The sequence below is a fragment of the Ranitomeya variabilis genome, chromosome 3 (genome assembly GCF_051348905.1).
Source record: "Ranitomeya variabilis isolate aRanVar5 chromosome 3, aRanVar5.hap1, whole genome shotgun sequence".
Taxonomy (NCBI): domain Eukaryota; kingdom Metazoa; phylum Chordata; class Amphibia; order Anura; family Dendrobatidae; genus Ranitomeya; species Ranitomeya variabilis.
The window spans coordinates 73,327,684-73,349,038 of NC_135234.1; the positions used below are offsets into that span (position 1 = coordinate 73,327,684).

Consider the following 21,355-nt stretch of genomic DNA (forward strand, 5'->3'; position numbering starts at 1 on the left):
ATAAAAAAGCACTCTGCCACTCCTGTGGTGAATTATAACTCCCAGCATGCCATAGGATCTGCAGGACATGCTGGGAGTTATAGTTCTCCCATGGGATCTTAAAGCAGCACTCCAGTGTTATTTTTCAGTGCTGGAATGGTGCTTTAAATATAAGCTCTGTGCCCCCTTTCTTATACTCACCCTCCAACGTCTTCACATAGTACTTTACAGACACCACACTGGTCCTGCAGCACCATCTTCTACCCATAGCTTCCAACATAATAACATACTATTATATATAATAACACCACATATAATAGTACGTTATTTATGTTATTAGATATTTTACCACATTTTTTGCTTCAAATATTTTTTTCCCTATTTTCCACCTCTAAAACATGGGTGCGTCTAATAGTCCAGTGCGTCTTATAGTCTGAAAAATACGGTATTTTCTTTTCCTTTAGGTCTATGACATCAAGCTATTAAAAACTGACTAGCTGAGTCCTTCTAAGCGCTATGTAGAAACAGGAGGTCAATTTTCCAAAAGTCCCTGGTAGGGGGAGAAGGGAGCATCTGAGTCAGGAGTTGAAGAGACTTCCTGTTTCTAAATAGACCAGAGGAGAGAGAAGAATTAACTGGGTAGAAAGGCAAAATGAGCAAATGGAAGTACACAGTGCTCTATAATATGACTGCAGTTTATTAAGAGGATAAAAACTTTGATGGGAGGAGGAGGAGGAGCACTTCTTTAAAGGCACTGACCACTTTTTCTGTATAACACTAAATTGCACAGCACCATTGTCCATAAATTGGCTGCTGAGGGAAGAGCATGTGAATCTCAGCCTCCTCCAATTGAAAAGTACCTTTCCCATGTGAAGTGTTTCCGAGTTAATGGAGGCAAATGGACAGGTCAGGTCAAATGCTCCTCCATCAACAGTCACTTTAAGGATAGAAATGCTGCTCGGTCTGTGAGAAAAGCTGCAGTAACAAGTGCAGGAAGATAACCTGCAATATATTAGTAAATGTCACAAAATCATGTCACCAACACATTTGTAACAATAAAACCAAAGTGACCAAACTCTTTAAGGATCACTGTGCTGGTTGTATTGAAGGAATACAGACTCGTGTCATGGCTTTTATATATAACATAATCTTGACAGCTATATCAGAAATATTTTCAAATGGGTAGCGTGACTTTTTTCTCTGGGTTTGCAGTATTTTTTTTACGAACATGGCTTCAGACACAACTATAGTTTATGTAAAAAAAAATGCTGTAAATCCTGTGGAAATGGCAAAACACAAGTCTGAACCAAGTCTTGTTATGTTTTGGCAGGAAAGGGTGGCATTGTGAGCTACAGGATGCAGTTGTTATCTCAAATTGCAAGACAAAATTAGATTCCAGCAGAAAATAAGCAGAAAAGTCTTAAACCAAAATAGTTCAAAAATCCAAAGTCCAAAAATATTTCCTTTTTTACCCAAAAATTATCATTATCCTGTATTCTCTAAAAACATATTTAGTTAACTTAGAACAGAGTTAAAACTTTCCAAAGACTATGTACATGTTTGCAACCATATTTATGTTCTCCAAATCTATCTGAATACTTGTAGGTCTTAATTTGAAAATCGATTATTTTCTATATCTTCTATGCAAAGCGTTGAGTCTCCATGGACACAGACAACAAACGCTGTATAGCCTGATCTTGTACTCATAGTAGTCATATCCCTTTTTTTATTTCACTTGGAGAAAAACTTAAGAAATTTAAAAAAAATGGTTGCAAAGATGGATTTACTCTTTAAAACCTTAAAATGATCAATGTTATATTTCTATGTGTATATTCCATGCATGATTTATGTATTTTCATTTAAGTGTTTTCTAAGATAATTATAGCAGAAACATGTTATCCTATGAATTGATTCTGATGGGGAGAAAGACCTAGCAACGAACTTGCCATATATTGATATTCTAAATGACAGTGTTCACCATCGACTCGGTGTCTGTATCATTCCATTTTCTTTTTGTGCTAGGCCCATTTACAAATGTCTCTGGCTTTTTCCATTACTGTTTGTGTCATTATGCAAAGCTTGTAGATTACACCGTGTCCCTGATCAAATTCAACAACTAGAATGTAGCGGCGCAGCACTTTGAAAGCTCGAACGCTTGTTGAAGCTTTTACGCTTACCTTCCCATTACCGCACATTATCAGCATCGTACTCCACATTATCTCATTTCATGTCTTCCGCGCTGACCACATGTTTAAAAAAAACCAAAAAAAACCCCATTTTTTATGTTCTTGTTAAAATGCACACATCCATGATGCTTAAAGTCTGCTTTTTTTTTTTCATTGTTGTGTTCTTGTGAAATATGCTTTTTTTTTTCCTCTTGGTTACCTCCGAATCTGTACCAGCTTGTACAGATCAGAGTCATTCCTTTCTTTTTTTTTGCTTCCATATGTATTGCAACATTCTTATTGCATTCCGCAGGTCCGCCAGTAAACGTTACTTGCAATATTTTTATAAACAGTTTCGGATCCGTCACAGAGACCACAATGGTAAGTGTCAACTGCGCTGGCCGAAGGCCAGATGACAATGAATGCACTTCATGAACAAAAACTGTCATTTTTTTTTTCTTCTATTTATTGTTTTAACTTACAGGTCCCCCTGTAAATGTTACCTGCAACATATTTATCAACAGCTTTGGTTCAATAGCAGAAACCACAATGGTGAGTGGTACTGACCATTGAAGCTACCCTGCCAAGAAGATGGACATGTCACTTTATTCAATACTAAAGGCTGATAAAAATCAAAATATCCTTAACTATAGAACAAAACTTTCAGAAAAATATAAAAAAAAAAAATCTGAACTTACTCAATACAAGCCCATTAAACAGAAAGGAAGGGATTACCAACTGCTCTACAAATGATGTGTCTTTAGAGCAAATAGTTAAAAACTAGTGATGAGCGTAAGATGTTATTTGAGCATGCTTGGGTGCTAACCGAGTGACTTTGGCTTGCTCGAATAATATGTTCGAGACCCCGTGGTTGCATGTCTCGCGGATGTTTGACAGCAGCAGGGATTGACTGTTTGCTAAGCAATTCTTCCATTTGTTGTGGCTGTTGAACAGCTGTGAGATATGCAACCACTGGGGTCTCGGACATATTTTTCAAGCACGCCAAAGTCACATATACCTTATCCGAGCTTGTTCGCTCATCACTCTTAAAAACAAATGGAAAAAAAATGTAATTAAATTTTTCATTTTAGCTGAGATCTAAATGTGTTAGATATTAAAGACCAATCAAAGAGAGAGGTAACATTAAATGCAGTTTAAAAAAAATGTAAACATTTTTTAAAAACAAATGAAAAAAATTATTAAAACTGCCTCCCAATTTTTTTTTCATTTCAGCTGGGATCTAAATGTGTTAGATCTCAAAAACAATCAAACATAGAGAGGTAACATGTCTCCATCTTTGCAGGATGTCGTTCAATGAGATTAACTGCCTAATGCGCTCGCTTACATTGCTGGCATTACCTTCTATCTAAGCTTCTCATCTCATTCTATTGTATATTTGGAAGTGTACACATCAATGGTCATTATTGCCTCCATATGAGAAAAAATGCACTTGCACATGCTCAGAGATGTAAATAAAGTCATCAACAAGTGAGACTGCATCCTGAATTGATAACATTTCATACCAAAGCTTTGCCTATATCCAATAGATATGTATTATTGTGGGTTTTATTTACATATTTTAAAAAAATAAGGCACTGTGCATGTGATTTTTTTCTTTGCAATAAAATTTTAAAAAATGTCTTCAGTATCGATTATCATATGGAATATTTTTTTCCAGAGAATTCTAACTGAAATGGCAGATGGAAAAAAAAACCATATATGTTAATCAAAAAAACCATGGTTGCATCAACTTTTCACATACAGGATGGAGTCTGTATAAAAGGAAATGTATAGAAAACACACTCCAAAGGATTGCCTCCTTCAGAACACTACTTCTAATCATTTTTTTCCATTTAAAGACATTGAACTGAACACATTATGTAATCATGGCTGCAAAGTGAAATAAAATGTTGCTGTTTTTAATTTCACGTCACCATTGGGTTGCAGAGATATTTCTGATCAAAGTATGTGGGACCTAATGAATTAACTTTCGTTAAGTCCAAGTTGGTGTTATTAGACATTTTTCCCTGGGGTGTATACTTCTTCTCCCTGTAGAATGCTGACCAATCATAAGTAAGCAGCTACACACCAGAAAAAGGACATGAGATGTAATGATGCAGCTCTGATCTCCTGGTCTAACCTCCTGCGTGATTAGAAAGTGCAGCTGAGTACGGTTTATTTGAGTCAAACCTTTCTATCAGCCCTCCACTTCTCATAGCACTGTCAACTCTGCTGTATTGCCCCCTGCACTGTCTGTCTGGAGATGAGTCACACTTATGTCTGTTGTGCTCACAGCATTTTCTAATCCCTCTGCAGTAAGAGCAAAGCTTGGTGTCATTACATCTCACACATAAGTAGCTTGTTGTGCACTCACTGCAGAGTTGCCCTTAGCACAAAAGACATAAGTGTGACATTTCCAGACAAGCAGTGTGGGGCAATAGGCAGTACAGCAGAGCTGACAGTATGAGAGTAGGGCTTATACCAGGGTTTGTAATGTGACACAGCTAAACTCAACTGCACTTCCCATCCTCCCATTGATATTAACTGAATGGTGTTAGTCATCTGTGCTCTAATCTCCCTGCACTTTGCAATTATGTACAAGGTTAGACCAGGAGATCAGACCTGTACCATTACATCTCACGCACTGAGAAACCTGCTCTAAGCTATGGTGGGGGCGTGTCTTTTTCCCACTATATAGCTGCCTGCTTATGATTGGCAGCTCAGATAGGGGGATGAAGTAGGTGTCCTCAGTGAAAACTCTGATAACAACCATTTGGACAGATAAACAAAAGTCAACTCATTAAGTGCCAAATACATTGCTAAAATTCCCACAACGGAGAAGCAAGATGAAAAAACAAAAACAAAAAACACCAAAATGTTTTATTCCCCTCTGCAGCCACTATAACATATATGAGTGTCCAGTTGAACATGACAAATTTGGTGAATAGTCCTTTTTAAGGTGGTCATTTTAAAGGTTTTGTATCATATGTTTTAGATATGATATTAAAGTATTAAAGATTAGATAATTAGATTGCATCCCCTATTTGTGTCTATGGAGGTATTCATTTTATCTCTTTTACAGAGAACAATATCTTTTAAGTTATACTGAATTTTCAAGTAGATGTTCTGTGTCTGAATATAGAATGAAACCAAAAGTACTGCACACCAAATAAAGCAGAAATGTACCAAGATTTTGGATTTTTATGTACTGTAGGCTGAAATAGAAAAGTGTTAAAAATATGGGGCACAAAAATGGTAATTCCTGTAGGCAGAAACCTCTTCGATTCTTTCCATGCCGTAAGGCAAGAAGGGAAGTTAAGACATACCCATTTATTAAATTCCATTTCTCGGCTGGTCTACATTGGAAAGCAATGGATAAGAGGAAATGTGTTAGCTGATTTCTCTGCTTGTTCTACAGGACTGCTTTTTTCCTGGAGTATGCAGAAAATCTTGAATATGTTTCTGTTTTATGTTTTTTCTTATCTTAGAGAGTCAGATATGTTGACGACAAGTTCTAGTGATATTATATCTCTTAGCAGGGCCAGAGAGATTTTGGAGCTCAAGGAGTGTCAATGAGTGACAGCTCTCAAGTACCATTTCACATGTAAAAAATATGATAAGGTTGTAGAATTTTTCTTTGACTATCAGAATTGTGCTTATTTCTGAAGATAGTTTAGTGAAATAAAATTGTATACAAAAGGAAGATTAAATATTTGATTATTTGTCATCTATTTCAATACCATCAATCACTGTCAGGTTACTTTTTCATTTTTTTTTTAAATGGTTCAACCAGATATTATTTTAAATTGTATATTAAAATATAGCACATATTTGTACAGCAGTTTACTTGTTTTTTAAGCTATTTTTGGCATATAGATTTTTTTTTTAAAATTAAGTATGCTCTAGGTCTTATATTTTTTTCCCACATTGTCCTATATAGGACTCTAAACTGGCAGAAATAGCTCAACTGTAAAATAAATCTAAAAAAAATGTAAAAAGATTAAAAAAGTCACGAAAACACTTAAAAAAACATAATTAAAAACATTTGAGATATATAGCATTGATAAATTCTGAAAAACAAGTCAAGTAACCCTTAAAAAGTTTGACCTCCAATTAGGAAGTTAGTTACTGGGACTCCAGTGGTCATTACTCTTGGTTTTCCATTTACTTTTTCATAGTCCATGCTTTTAAAAAAATACATAGTATTCTTGCCATTGGTCCTTGGGCACTGGTTTAATTCCTGTATGGTCGGTCACCCTTGAATCCTATTAAACAAATAACCAAAACACTTTATACAGTGGCATGTAAAAGTTTGGACATCCCTGGTCAAAATTACTGTTATTGCGAACAGGTAAGCAAGTTGAAGATGAAATCTAAAAGGCCTAAATTTAAAGAAGACATGTGTCCTTTGTATTTTAAGCTATATATATATATATATATATATATATATATATATATATATATACAGTCATATGAAAAAGTTTGGGCACCCCTATTAATCTTAAGCTTAATGTTGTATAAAAATTGTTTTTTTTGCAACAGCTATTTCAGTTTCATATATCTAATAACTGTTGGACACAGTAATGTTTCTGCCTTGAAATGAGGTTTATTGTACTAACAGAAAATGTGCAATCTGCATTCAAACAAAATTTGACAGGTGCATAAGTATGGGCACCCTTATCATTTTCTTGTTTTAAATACTCCTACCTACTTTTTACTGACTTACTAAAGCACTTTTTTGGTTTTGTAACCTCATTGAGTTTTGAACTTCATAGCTAGGTGTATGCAATCATGAGAAAAGCTACTTAAAGTGGCCACTTGCAAGTTGTTCTCCTGTTTGAATCTCCTCTGAAGAGCGGCATCATGGGCTCCTCAAAACAACTGTCAAATGATCTGAAAACAAAGATTATTCAACATAGTTGTTCAGGGGAAGGATACAAAAAGCTGTCTCAGAGATTTAACCTGTCAATTTCCACTGTGAGGAACATATTAAGGAAATGGAAGAACACAGGTACAGTTCTTGTTAAGGCCAGAAGTGGCAGGACAAGAAAAACATCAGAAAGGCAGAGAAGAAGAATGGTGAGATCAGTCAAGGACAATCCTCAGACCATCTCCAGAGAGCTGCAGCATCAACTTGCTGCAGATGGTGTCACTGTGCATCGGTCAACTATACAATGCACTGTGTTTTTTTGCCGCCATGCATAACGCCTTTTTGTATTACCAAACAACTCAATCTTGGTTTCATGAGTCCACAGGACCTTCTTCCAAAAAGAAATTGGCTTCTCCAAATGTGCTTTTGCATACCTCAGCCGACCCTGTTTGTGGCGTGCTTGCAGAAACGGCTTCTTTTGCATCACTCTCCCATACAGCTTCTCCTTGTGCAAAGTGCGTTGTATAGTTGACCGATGCACAGTGACACCATCTGCAGCAAGTTGATGCTGCAGATCTCTGGAGGTGGCCTGAGGATTGTCCTTGACTGATCTCGCCATTCTTCTTCTCTGCCTTTCTGATGTTTTTCTTGGCCTGCCACTTCTGGCCTTAACAAGAACTGTACCTGTGTTCTTCCATTTCCTTACTATGCTCCTCACAGTGGAAATTGACAGGTTAAATCTCTGAGACAGCTTTTTGTATCCTTCCCCTGAACAACTATGTTGAATAATCTTTGTTTTCAGATCATTTGACAGTTGTTTTGAGGAGCCCATGATGCCACTCTTCAGAGGAGATTCAAACAGGAGAACAACTTGCAAGTGGCCACTTTAAGTAGCTATTCTCATGATTGCATAGACCTAGCTATGAAGTTCAAAGCTCAATGAGGTTACAAAACCAAAAAAAGTGCTTTAGTAAGTCAGTAAAAAGTAGGTAGGAGTATTTAAAACAAGAAAATGATAAGGGTGCCCATACTTATGCACCTGTCAAATTTTGTTTGAATGCAGATTGCACATTTTCTGTTAGTACAATAAACCTCATTTCAAGGCAGAAACATTACTGTGTCCAACAGTTATTAGATATATGAAACTGAAATAGATGTTGCAAAAAAAAAACATTTTTATAAAACATTAAGCTTAAGATTAATAGGGGTGCCCAAACTTTTTCATATGACTGTATATATATATATATATAATTTTTTTTTTTAATCTTTTACATTTTAAAACTTACAAAAAGGAAAATGGGCCGATGCCAAAAAATGGAGACCCTTGGAAATTGTGTGCTCAGATAAGTTTGACCAAGGTTTCAGACCTTAATTAGCCTGTCAGGGTTATAGCTTGTTCACTATCATCTTGTGCCAAAAATCTTGTAGGATTTTGTTCATAATAACAGTAATTTTGACTGAGGGTGCCCAAACTTTTACATGTCACTGTATAATCCTTATTGCAACTCACATTATTGTAAGATATTCTACTTAACCTAGTGTCAAATACATTTCAGGGTAAAATCCTTTATGTAAAAATCATAAATGAAAAATAGATAAAACCTTATTTTACAGGTGATCCAGAAAATGACTAATTTCCCCATTTTCTTACAATGCTGTCTGCTTGTAAGACAAATAATTGCAGCAGGAGCCTCCCCCTACTTGCTGTCTGTTATAGATGGCAAATTATGTCCTGCCTTTTGGCTAAACCCAACTGGTCAGTTGACCTTAAGCCATAAAATAGAAGCTAAGGGTTTGGTGTATTTGCTAAATATTTGTATCAACAGTCTTATCATGAACATAGAGCAAATCCTATGAAATATAATATGAAAAACTCTATATCCAGGGTTTTTCTCATTTATCACTTCTATAGGTTCAGTGTTCCTTTAATACTCTGTAATTTTGGTATGAAGCTAAATTTTATGTTATGATAGAATCCTGACATTCTTTCAACCACTGATGAAATTAATAAAGATGTGATTTTGCTCCAATATGTAATAATAATTCTGATTTGCAAACAAAAAAAGAGTTTTGCCAACATCGCGAATAAAATATATCTAAGTGCTGTGTCTGATTACAGGTTTGCCTGCACATTTCCTGCGGAATACATGAGTCTTTACAGGGTGACAGGCAGTCTAATTGCACAGCTAATGTGTCGCTGTAGGGATAGGAAGACACAAACAAGAGCTGAAGCACCACACACTGAGGAGAGTCAAACAAACTGCTGCCTATCATTAAAGTGAAAAATCGCTTCAGTGATAAGTGAGGATTATCAATGATTATTTCATGACATTAACCAACAAAGCCTATACCATCACCATTGCCCAAGTAGCATCAGTATGAGGCATTCTGAAATGCTGACGATGGTGATAACAACTTAGGACACAGCCCTCACCCCTCTTATAAAACTTGATTAGCGATGGGCAAACCCATGGATGTTCTGGTCTGGTTGGTTTGGACCATCATTAAAAAAAAACCCAGCTGTCAGATTTATCATGACCAGTTTTCAAGAATAGAAGTGTCCTGTATAGTTTTTTTCCAATTGCTTAAAAAAATAATTAAAAAAATGGTGTGGGGTCCCCCCATTTTTGATAACCAGCCAAGCTAAAGCAGACAGTCAGCAGGGTTGGTTTTCTCAGACTGGGAAGGGGCCATGAATATTGGCCTTCCCCAGCCTAAAAGTAGCAGCCTGCAGCTGCCCCAGAAAAGGCACATCTATTAGATGTGCCAATTCTGGTGCTTTGCCCAGCTCTTTCCACTTGCCCTGTGGCGGTGGCAAATGGGGTAATAGGCTTGGGGTTGAAGTCAGCTGTTTTATGACATCAAGCCCAGGGTGTGGTAATAGAGGGGCTTCTATAAGCCACCCCCATTACTAACCCCATAGTTAGATTGTAAGGGGCAAAAACAGCCAGAATAAAGTCCTTTAATTGAAGTAAAGCCACTGAAACTTTATTTAAAAGAAAAATAAAAAAGCAAAGTTATACTCACCTTTACGTCTAATCCATTGATGCCCATGTCACCTGTAAAAGACAAAAAATTAATAAGCAACCATGTTCCTCACCTGTCAGACGAGAAGATTTTCCAGTTTTCCCATGACGAGTCTAGCTCTGATACATCTAGATGGCATGTTGAATGTTGGCATGATGCAGGCGTTCAGCCTGCCATCCAGCAGAGACACTGCACATCGTAGCACAGCATCAGTATCTAGTGGTGATATGAATAACGTGAGCGGAGTTCTTAGCTGATTAACTCTCTTCTGATGTCACCGCTAGGGTGTGAGCAAGTTCAGTGAGGTGAGCGGAGTTCATCAGCTATTCTCATCAACTTATTCACATCACTGCGAGATACTGCTGGTGTGCTATGAAGCGCAGCTCAGTATCTCTGCCGGATGGCCGACTGAATGCTCATATCATGCTAACATTCAGCATGCCATCTAGATATAGCAGTGCTAGTCTCGTTGCTGGCTAACTGCACTATATTACTGAGGAATATGGTTGGTTATTATTTTTTGTCTTTTTCAGGTGACATGGGCATCAATGGATAAGGTGAGTATAACTGTGCTTTTTTATTTTTATTTCAAATAAAGGTGTTGGTGTCTTTATCTTGATTAAAGAACTTCAGGCTGTGTTTTGTTTACAATCTAACTATGCGGTTACTAATGGGGGTGTCTTATAGATGCTTCTCCATTACTAACCCCTGGGCTTCAAAGAAACAGCTGCCATCAACCAAAATCTATTATCCCACTTGCTACCGCCCCAGGGCAAGTAGGAAGAGCAGGACAAAGCTCCAGAATCGGCACATCTAATAGATGCTCCTTTACTGGTGCATCTGAGGGCTGCTATTAAGACAAATCCTCTAATAAAGTAATGTGCAAAGTTTCATAACTGTTCACAAAATTGCAAAAATAGAAAAGTTTAATTAGTTAAAAAAAAAAACTTTACTCACCTTCTAAAACCCCTGCCATAATAGTGCTGCTATATTGGCGGTCCTCCGCATTCTCAGCTCTCACATGCTGTCTATAATTCATTTGACCACTGACTTTAGTGATTACATGCTGGTAAAATTGATGAGTTCAGTGAGATGAGGACCATCAAAATTGGATAGCTAGAGAAGTGGTTGAAGACACAAGGAATAGTTGGTTTTTTTTGTACCTAAACCATTCCCTCTAAATTTTTTAAAGCCTCTTTATAGGGAATCTGTCAGCAGGTTTTTGCTAAGTAATCTGAAGATACTGAATTCAGCAATGTGTCACTTTTTTAGGCCGTGTACTGTTGTCTACTTACAATGAAGATTTTATCACCAGTACATTATCATTGCTGGGACTTGCTGCCAAGTCGTCGGACCACATCCCCTCCTGAGATAAGTAGCTCACTGTCAATAGACAATGTACACAGAGAGCCTAGTGTGGGTGAGGTTAGCTTTCTCAGCTCCGCTACATGTTACATCTAAAAACTCTGATTGTATCACAACTGCTGCAGCCAGTAAAGTAAGTGATACATCATTGGAATCAGGATGTCTATTCCTGCATTATGCTCTTATCCGATTAGGTAGTAAAAACCTGGTGACAAATTCCCATTGAGGACACATACAAGCTTATATTAATCACGTATTTTGACCGGACCATCATTCAATTGAATTGCTGCAGGTACCACTGACTTTTCCCTGTAGTAACCACTGAAGAAGAAAATCATATTAATGGTTATGTCTGGGATATGGCAACCCCTTTGAAGGTAATTCAATGCTTTGAATGTTTTGGGGGGAGAATTAAAAAAAAAAAAAGAAAATTCATGTCTATTATAGCAGTGAGGTCTCCCCAGGCCGGTTACATGATCTGCTTTCAGTAGATATACTTTTCTGGTTGATCCTAGATAGCATTTGAAAGTTGATTAAATTGCTTTATACCAGATTTGGTATCTACACAGTTTAATGATATGAAAATCAATATTGTAGGTAGAAAGGCCAATCTAATAAAATAATTAAGTAGTGGAATCTGCATGGTTTTTTGTATATCAATCATTTAAATGCCACCAGGGATCTTGAGGATAAATGACTATACCAGGGTTTAATTTCACATATTTATCAAATTTTTTCCTTCTGGCGGTAACAGCCATGTGGGATTGAATGGCAGCTTAGTGTGCGATAGTGACGATATTACACAGCACCGGTAATTAGAATAAGTCCTTAAAGTGGACCTGTCACTCTAGCAGGCATGATATAAAGCAGAAGCTGAGCAGGTTTGCAAGATAGTTTTGTAGGAAAAGATTTCGTGTAACTTGTATTTGAACCATTGACATCATTGCTCATTTTGGGCTTAGGAGCCATGGGGACAGTACTAATCAGTCATTTTTAAACATTTAGCCAATAGCTGTCAACCACTTATTAGGACCGCCCAGGAAGAACAGGGTTTTCAGTGAGTAAAATACCAATTAGGCTAAGGTCCACGACTGTTTTCTCCACATCCGAGAAAATCGGTTTGATTATACTAATCACATGCTGATCGGAGTTTGATCAGAGTGTGATCTAATTTTCTCGGAGGTGGAGAGAAGAAAAAAAGGTTCTTGACTTCCTCTATAATGTCAGTTCGCGGACCAATATAGGTGAATGGGGAAGTGCCATCAAATTTTTGGAGGCAAATCATGCAGCTGCGATTTTTTTCCTCGGACTGACTCAGTCTGAGGAAAAAATTGGACATGTGCAATGCCCCATAGAATAACATAAGGATCAGTGGTCGCCATCAAATCTTTTCCAACTAGCCTATTTATCAATCTGCTCAGCTCCTCCTGATCTGTCATATGAAGTCTATTAATTATACAGTATTTACAACCTGACAGGTTCCCATTATGGATTAGGATAGGAGGATAGTTTTTAGGTTAATCCACCTTATGGAGTATCCAGATACAAGTCCTTACCACTCAATAAGAACAATCAAAATTAGATTATGGCTAATACCTTTGTAACACCCTTTATCCATTAAGATGCATTATTATCAGTGATGATGAGCGAATATACTCGTTACTCGAGATTTCTTGAGCACGCTCAGGTGTCCTCCGAGTATTTTTTAGTGCTCGGAGATTTAGTTTTCTTCGCCGCAGCTGAATTATTTACAGCTACTAGACAGCTTGATTACATGTGGGGATTCCCTAGCAACCAGGCAACCCCCACATGTACTCAGCCTGGCTAATAGCTGTAAATCATTCAGCTGCGGCAAAGAAAACTAAATCTCCGAGCACTAAAAAATACTCGGAGGACACCTGAGCATGCTTGAGAAATCTCGAGTAACGAGTATATTTGCTCATCACTAATTATTATAATGAAACAGCAGTATACAAATGAAGATTTTGGTTTGATTCTATATCATGAGTCATGAGGTAAAGCTCTTTAATCCCATACTGACATACGACGTATGAAGATATGTCGGCTCCATGACCTTGATGCAGGCTCAGGAACTGTGAACATTTTGACCTTGATGCAGGCTCATGTATTTTTAGCATTTTTGTAAAATCACAGTTTTCTCTGCTGCAGATCTAGCAGTTCTCTGAATGCTGAGCTCGACATAACCCCGTAACCACACCTACACCACTGATTGGCTTGGCAGCTTGGACAATCCGTGGTGGGGGCGGAGTTATATAGAGGTCATGAATATGGAGGACTACCTAGCAGCAGATTTAAAATCACTGTTTTATCAGCAGGAGATTATCATTCAGTGGTGTGGGCGGGGTTACGGGGTTATGCTTAGCATTCAACTGCTAGATCTGCAGCAGAGAAAACTGTGATTTTATAAAAACTGCAGCAAGTAACCCAGTAAGTGACACATCACTGTAATCAGGGTCTCTGTGCCTACATTATGCTGCTCTCCGATTAGGTGGAAATAACCTGGTGACAGATTCCCTGTAAATGAGTTGTCTGGCAAGTAATATAGGTTTACAAAAGGCTCAGATTGGGTGAAAAATAATGAAGCAATATTAACCTCAGTTTTCAAGTATGAGTGCTGCTTCTTTTATTTTTTTTTTAATCTATTCAAAGCCTTTTGTCTAAAAAAAAATTACAATCCAGACACTCCCTTTAACCATCAAACGGCTTTTAGATGCAATATATTAAAGAAAAAAAGCATCAATATCGAGAACTTGTGTATCCAGTCTTAAAGGAGTTGTCCGGTCTTAAACTACAAGCCTGCATTCACTCCGTGTGACTGCGTACTTGTGATTCCTCACATCACCCGCACTTCGTGCTGTGAGAATTCTCTGGAGCCAGAGGCGGGTGATCATGTGATCGCAAGTATGTGATTGGCATATTCCCGGCCACATTCCGACTAGACTGTGTCCAGCCATGCTCAATAGACTTGTATTAAGCGGGGCCGCGCTCATCTAGTCAGAATGTGGCCGAGAGTATGCCATACTTGTGGTCATATGATCGCCCTCTCCCGAGAATCCTCAGAGTGTGCAATGCTCGCGATGTGAGTATTCACAAGTCTGCAGTCACATAGAGCGACTGCAGACTTGGAGTTTAAGACCGGTCAACACGTTTAATGCAGTAATTCAGGCTGGGCAGTCCTGGGAAAAGATGGACTGTGTGAATTTGGATGTGTTCCTGAATAAAGTACATTCCTCGCTGCTGCGGGGCAGATGTTTCGTATTTTTGCACATGTACCTGCTCTGTTCTAGCATTGTTTATATAGAGTTTCTAGAATTGAATTATCACACAGAAAAGTAATTTATGCATCTGGTAGTAAGAATACATATGTGTTTGTGCAATCCTAAGAAAATTCAGAGCTATTAACTCAATTTCCAGCAAATTTGAATACATAATTTGCATTTCCAAACAGCGAGTCACAACAAGACTGCAATTCCGTATGGACACAACAGTAAATTAGAGCGCACCGCCAATAAGAAATCCTCGCTCTGTATCAGAGTTCAATGAAGCCTGCACTTTCCAAGCTTAGGAACAGGAAAGGGATCCAGTGATTTGATTGATCTGTTTTGGCATTACTGGGATAACCGCATCTATTTGTCACTGATCTACATACCATATGGCATATGGAGGCCATTTAAAAACCCATCAACTCATTGCGACACCATTGTTCCCATAACTGCAATGCATCATTTCTTCATAGCAAATGAATTATGGTTATTCATCGTGCATTGCTGGGGTGGAGGCTAACAGCGTCTGTTGTCTTGTGGAATTCGCCAGTGCTGCTTCAGTATTACCAGGGTTTCTGTACGCTACCAACGCAATGTGATACTCTTCAGGTTTTAATACAAAAATAATGTGTTTAGTCATTTCTGTAACCATTGAGTATCTGATGTTCAGTGTTATGGTCCACTACACAAATGGGAAATTATGCTATGCACACTGCTGCCTTTATATCTATAATTACGGCAGAAAAATGTAGATTAATACAAGAGCAGGAACGAGTTTTCTACTATATAATATATATAGTTGCCCCAAGACTCTTACATTTCTGACACCGCAATATTCCTCATTTTCGTTACCATGCTATAATTAAACCTAAAGATGATTCTCACAGTCTACAAATGCGACAAGTTTTTAATAGTTTGATTTCCACATTAACAGCACCACTCATGTTCATATGCGTGCATTATATGTCAGACATATTTACATACATGCAATGGCAAATACACCCAAATAGTTGCTGTTTATGAACGAAGATGGCTTTTTTCTGTTCTCATACCTTTTTAAGGATAAGGACAGCACGGTGGCTCAGTGGTTAGCACGGTAGCTCAGTGGTTAGCGCACTGCAGTTTTTCAGCGCTGGGGTCCTGGGTTCAAATCCCACCAAGGAAATCATCTGCCCATCTGCACGGAGTTTGTGTCTTCTCCCCGTGTTTGTGTGGGAAAATTCCCCAAAAGTGATTGCAATTTAGTGGCATAACCTATGTCAGAAAAGTACTTCAGTCTAGACCACACAGAATTTTCCATTCTGACCTGTGTTGCTGTATGTGGCTATAACTCTGAGATTCTTCTTACAATCTCAGTGAATTCTAGATTTGCTTTATGACCCTTTGGACTTTTAGGTTAATTGTGTTTTTTATGAACATATTGGAAATTTGAGAAAAAAAGGAGCAATTTTCAAACTTTGGATTGTTAACAGATCGCAACACCGCACAAAATAATTCATAAATAACGTTTCCCATACATATATTTTATTTCAGGATGTCTTTTACATTTTTTTATTACGATAAAATATTTAAATATTTAGCAATAATTTTTCATTTTTTCAAACAAAATTTACAAAATCAATTTTTGTTTACAGACTTATTCCATTTGGAAGTGGCTTTGAGGGGCCTAAATGTCATAAAATCTCCAAAAGTGATACCATTTTAAAAATTACAACCTCAAAAAAAATTCAAAACTACATTCAAGAATTTTGTTAACCCTTCAGGTGCTTCACCGAAATGAGTGCAAAGTTGAAGGAAAAAGATAGAAATTACTTTTTTCTAACTAAAATATTTCTTTAGTCTCAAATTTTTCATTTTTGGCAAATTGTAATGAGAGAAATTGAACCCAAAAATGACTTACATAATTTATCCTAAATGTGGTGATGCCTAATTTGTGGCCGAAATCAGCTCTTTATGCACACAGTGGGGCACATAATGGAAGGTGCACTATTTGAGTTTTGAAGCTCAAATTTCGTTAGAATAAATTGTAGACACCATGCCATATTTTCAGAGCTCCTGAAGTGCCAGAAACCTCCACACGGGCCCCCAGTTTTGGAAGCTACACCCCCTATGGAATTCATCTTTTCTACAAAAATGTTAATTTGGCTCCAAATGTTTAACTTTCACAAAGGGTAGCAGGAAAGGATCACACAATTTGCTATCCAATTATGAATGCAGCAATACTTCTCAAAAGGGAAGGAACAATATTTGACTTTTGAAGCTCAATTTGGGCTGGAATAGATTGTGGATGCCATGTCAGTTTTTCAGAGGTCATGCAATGCCAAAAAAAGCAGAATTCCCCCCTTCCCCCGACAACTGACACCATTTTGAAAACTAAATGCCCAAGGAATTCATTTAGGGGTGTAGATCACTATTTGAACCCATAGGTTCCTCACAAAACTTAATAACATTGGAATACAAAAATAAAAAATTTTCACTAGAATGTTTAGCTTCAATTTTTTCATTTTTTCATTTTCAGAAGTGGTTGCAGGAGAACATGATGACACAATTTGTAAAGTAATTTCTCATGAGTGTGCCAATGTCTCATATGTGGTGGGAAACCACTGTTTGGGCACACGAAAGTGCTGGAACGGGAACAAGAGCTTTTTGACTTTTGAAGCACAATTTTGGCTTTTCCAAGGGGTAATAGGAGAAAATAGTCCTCATAATTTATTATTAGTGATGAGCGAGTATACTCATTGCTTGGGTTTTCCCCAGCACGCTCAGGTGGTCTCCCAGTGATTGTGACTGCTCGGAGATTTAGTTTTTGTTGACCCTGCTGCATGATTTACAGCTACTAGACAGCTTGAATACATGTGGGGATTTCCTAGCAACCAGGCAACCCCCACATGTACTCAGCCCGGCTAACAGATGTAAATCATGCAGCTGCATCGACAAAAACTAAATCTCCGAGCACTAACAAATACTCGGAGACCACCCGAGCATGCTAGGAAAAACCCGAGCAACGAGTATACATGCATTTTCTCCAAAATGTAATAAAGAATATGTGGAAAAACCACTGTTTGAACAAACTGCAGGTCTCAGAAAGAAAGAAATGCTTTTTGGCTTTTGGAGAGCAGATTTTGCTTGAATTGTTTGTGGGCACTACTTGCAGAGCACCCACGTTTTCAGAACAACAGAAAACCCCAAAAGACTACCCTATTTTGGAAGGTAAACCCTTCACAGAGTTCCCATAGGGGTGTGATTAGCATTTTTACCCAAATGCATATTTCTGCCAGGTACGAAAATATGTGGTTACATATATATTTATTATATATTTATATATATATATATATATATATATATATATATATATATATATATATATATATATATATGTATTTTTTTTTACTTAGTCTCACTATGGGACTTTTTTCACTTGTCTGATTGCAAGTTTAATACCCAGAGTACTAGTCCTGTCGGTTTTACAGTGACAGGACCTGACAGGCCACTGTAGCTGACCCAGAGGCCATTGGTTTGCCTTATGTTGCCATAGCAACCATTGCCTCCCAAATATCACATAGCTGTGGTACTTCTGGAGTGAAAGAGGAAGCCTCCTCCCTTTCACAACTACCTACATGCTATGGCCAGTATTGACCATGGCATGTAAAGGTTTAAATGGCCACGTTCTGTGATTTCTCTGACCACAGCCGGTGTAGGAAGATGTCAGCTATAATATACAGCTGACGCCCTCTGCTTTGATCGTCACCTGTTTCTGAGCTTCAATGAGCCGGTGATGCACTCCTCTGCCATAGGTCATGCACCATGTGGTGTGCGGATGTTACCACCTCGCTATGGCAGGAACAACAGAAAAAGAAAAGTAGCTCATGACGCCAGGGTGCACTGTATTCACTGCTGTTTCCTGGTAGTGTGATGATAAGTAATGCACCCGATTGTCCGATTGTTACATACAAAACACAGGTAAATCCAGACAAACGATGAGTCAGCACAGATTCAATTCCAATGCAGCAAGCACAGGTATTTTCCAGTATAGTAATGCAGGTACATAAAGGGTTGACTTATTAACTCTTTAGTAATCTCCTGGTAGCAGAACATGATAAGTGCATCATTTTATGCATATTTAACCCACTTCTATGTACTGGATTTTAAGGTACATTATCTGCAAAAGGAAACGTGAACATTGTGCAAACATAATGAGGTAGCCGCTAACTCTGCTACATCTTAAAGGTACATACACATCAACTTAAGGGCACTACATGTACATGTCTGGACTTTTGCAAAAATGTCCTTAACCCCTGCGCTGTACATGTTGAGAAAGTGTTATAGTGGTTGCTCAAGAGTTAAAAAATAAAATAAAATAAAATGAGATTGGCAGCAAGAGTTTAAAAATGAACTACCAGCTATGATGTGCAGTAGCGGCATGTGAAATCTTACTGACAAAATTGCTAACCTCCTTTTTAATTTTTTATTTTACATCAGTCAATATTTTCTTTGACAAATTGGAAAACCAAAAATAAATGATAAAGATAGTAATTTAAGTAGCTCCAATTGTAAATTAGACCCCAAAAAGTCACAATTTGTGGAAAAATGTGTAAATCTGCACGGCCCGGGATTATGAATGTCAGATGACTTGTTGGAGGTAGGTCTTCTCTTCACTCTGCTCTGATAGATCTTCTCTGTCTGTGACAACGGAGAGACCTATTAGTCTAGGGGAGTGGGACAAGGGAAAGCCGCCAGGGTCCTGTCTCAGTCATCTGAGATGCACAGTCACTTACTTCAAGCATGCTTTCTCTGAAATGCTGTGGTGCAGACAGCAAGTTGTCATATGACATATGTTGGAAAAGCCCTTACATTTGTTTGGTGGACCATAATATTTTTACATAGTATTCCTGAAAGAGTATCTGTAAGTTTGCTTTACTTGTCTGTATTTGACTTGTAGAGGCACCTGCATAGAATTGTAATATATTGTTGGCCTCTAGCAGGGAACACTAAGTTGTCACTTCTGCACCAATAACTGTGTTCTTCTAAAATAATAACTCCCAGCTCACTACTGTTATAGGACTACCGAGTGAACATTTTTTTGAGACAGCAATGGAACGACCCAAGACTGTCATATAGTGAATACCCCGATGACTCCTTGGATTTGGATCCTTCGATGTTGGATTCTATTTGGAAACCCGATTTATTTTTTGCTAATGAAAAAGGCGCAAACTTCCATGATGTCACAACAGACAACAAGCTTCTGAGAATTTTTAAAAATGGAAATGTATTGTACAGTATAAGGTAAGGAAAGTGACAGAACAAATCGATACTTCTATCATCTATCTATATATCTATCTATCTCTATCGATCTGTCTATTATCTATCTATCCATTATCTATTTATCATCTATCTATATATCTATCTATCTCCCTATCGATCTATTATCTATTATCTATCTATCCATTATCTATCTGTCATCCATTTATCATCTATCCTCTATCTATCTATTACCTATCATCTATCTATCTATCTATCTATCTATCTATCTATCTATCTATCTATCTATCTATCTATCTATCATCTCTATCGATCTATCTATTATCTATCTATCCATTATTTATTTATCATCTATCTATATATCTATCTCCCTATCGATCTATTATCTATTATGTATCTATCCATTATCTATCTGTCATCCATTTATCATCTATCCTCTATCTATCTATTACCTATCATCTACCTATCTATCTATCTATCTATCTATCTATCTCATCTATCCTCTATCTATCTATCTATCTATCTATCATCTAACTATCTATCTATTATCTATCTGTCTATTATCGATCTATCTATTATCTATCCTCTATCTATCTATCTATCTATCTATCTATTATCTATCTGTCTATTATCTATATATCTATTATCTATCTATCTATTTTTGTCTATTTATTTTCTATTATCTCTTTAATCATGTCTATCTAATTCTCCATATATTTTGTAATGCCTATCTTTTTAAATATTTTGTCTTTTTTCATTCATTCATTCATTCATTCATTCATTCATTCATTCTTTTTTTTCCTCTTCGTGCCTTCCTTCCCTTCTTTCTTCCTTCCCTCCTTCCTTCCTGCTTTCTTCCTTCCCTTCTTTTTTTCTTTCTTTTCTTCCTTCCTTGCATCTTACTTTCGTTCATTTTCTTTCTTTATTTCTTTCTTTTTTTGTTACAATCTATCTATATAATCAGTCTTGCAATTTATTTTCTGTTAAAGGGAACCTGTCAGCAGTTTTGGCTGATATAAGATGCGACCACTGCCTTTCAGGGCTTATCTACAGAATTCTATAATGCAGTAGATAAGCCCCGGGTCCGACCTGAAAGATAAGAAAAATAAGTTTTATTATACTCACCCGGGAGGGCGGTGCGGTGCGGTCTGGTCCGATGGGTGTCGCAGGTCCGGGTCCGGCGCCTCTCATCTTCTTAAAACGCCCCCTCCTGCTTCTTCATCGCTCCCCGGCATCACGCTCCACGCTCCCTGTTGAGGGCAGAGTAAAGAACTGTAGTGGCCACATCTGATAGCGGCCAAACACAGCTGACAGTTTTGCTTTAACTATCCAACTCTCATCATATTTTCTCTATCTACATCATCATATGTCTATTTTTTATTTCTATGTATCCTTTAACTACAATC

The 21,355-nt window shown here is 37.5% G+C and overlaps 1 protein-coding gene across 6 annotated transcripts in view; it reads left to right on the forward strand.

Annotated features, from left to right (window-relative positions):
- Positions 1-21,355, forward strand: part of GLRA2 (glycine receptor alpha 2) — a 270,603-nt gene that overhangs the window by 46,488 nt on the left and 202,760 nt on the right. For 2 of the 6 annotated variants that reach the window (XM_077294163.1, XM_077294161.1), the window contains 3 exons: positions 2,458-2,525; positions 2,629-2,696; positions 19,750-19,973. In XM_077294163.1, coding sequence (XP_077150278.1) covers positions 2,694-2,696; positions 19,750-19,973 — 227 coding nt within the window. In that variant the 5' untranslated portion in view covers positions 2,458-2,525; positions 2,629-2,693. The remainder of the gene's footprint in view (positions 1-2,457; positions 2,526-2,628; positions 2,697-19,749; positions 19,974-21,355) is intronic. The other 4 variants (XM_077294158.1, XM_077294160.1, XM_077294157.1 and 1 more) reach the window with 3 other exon arrangements.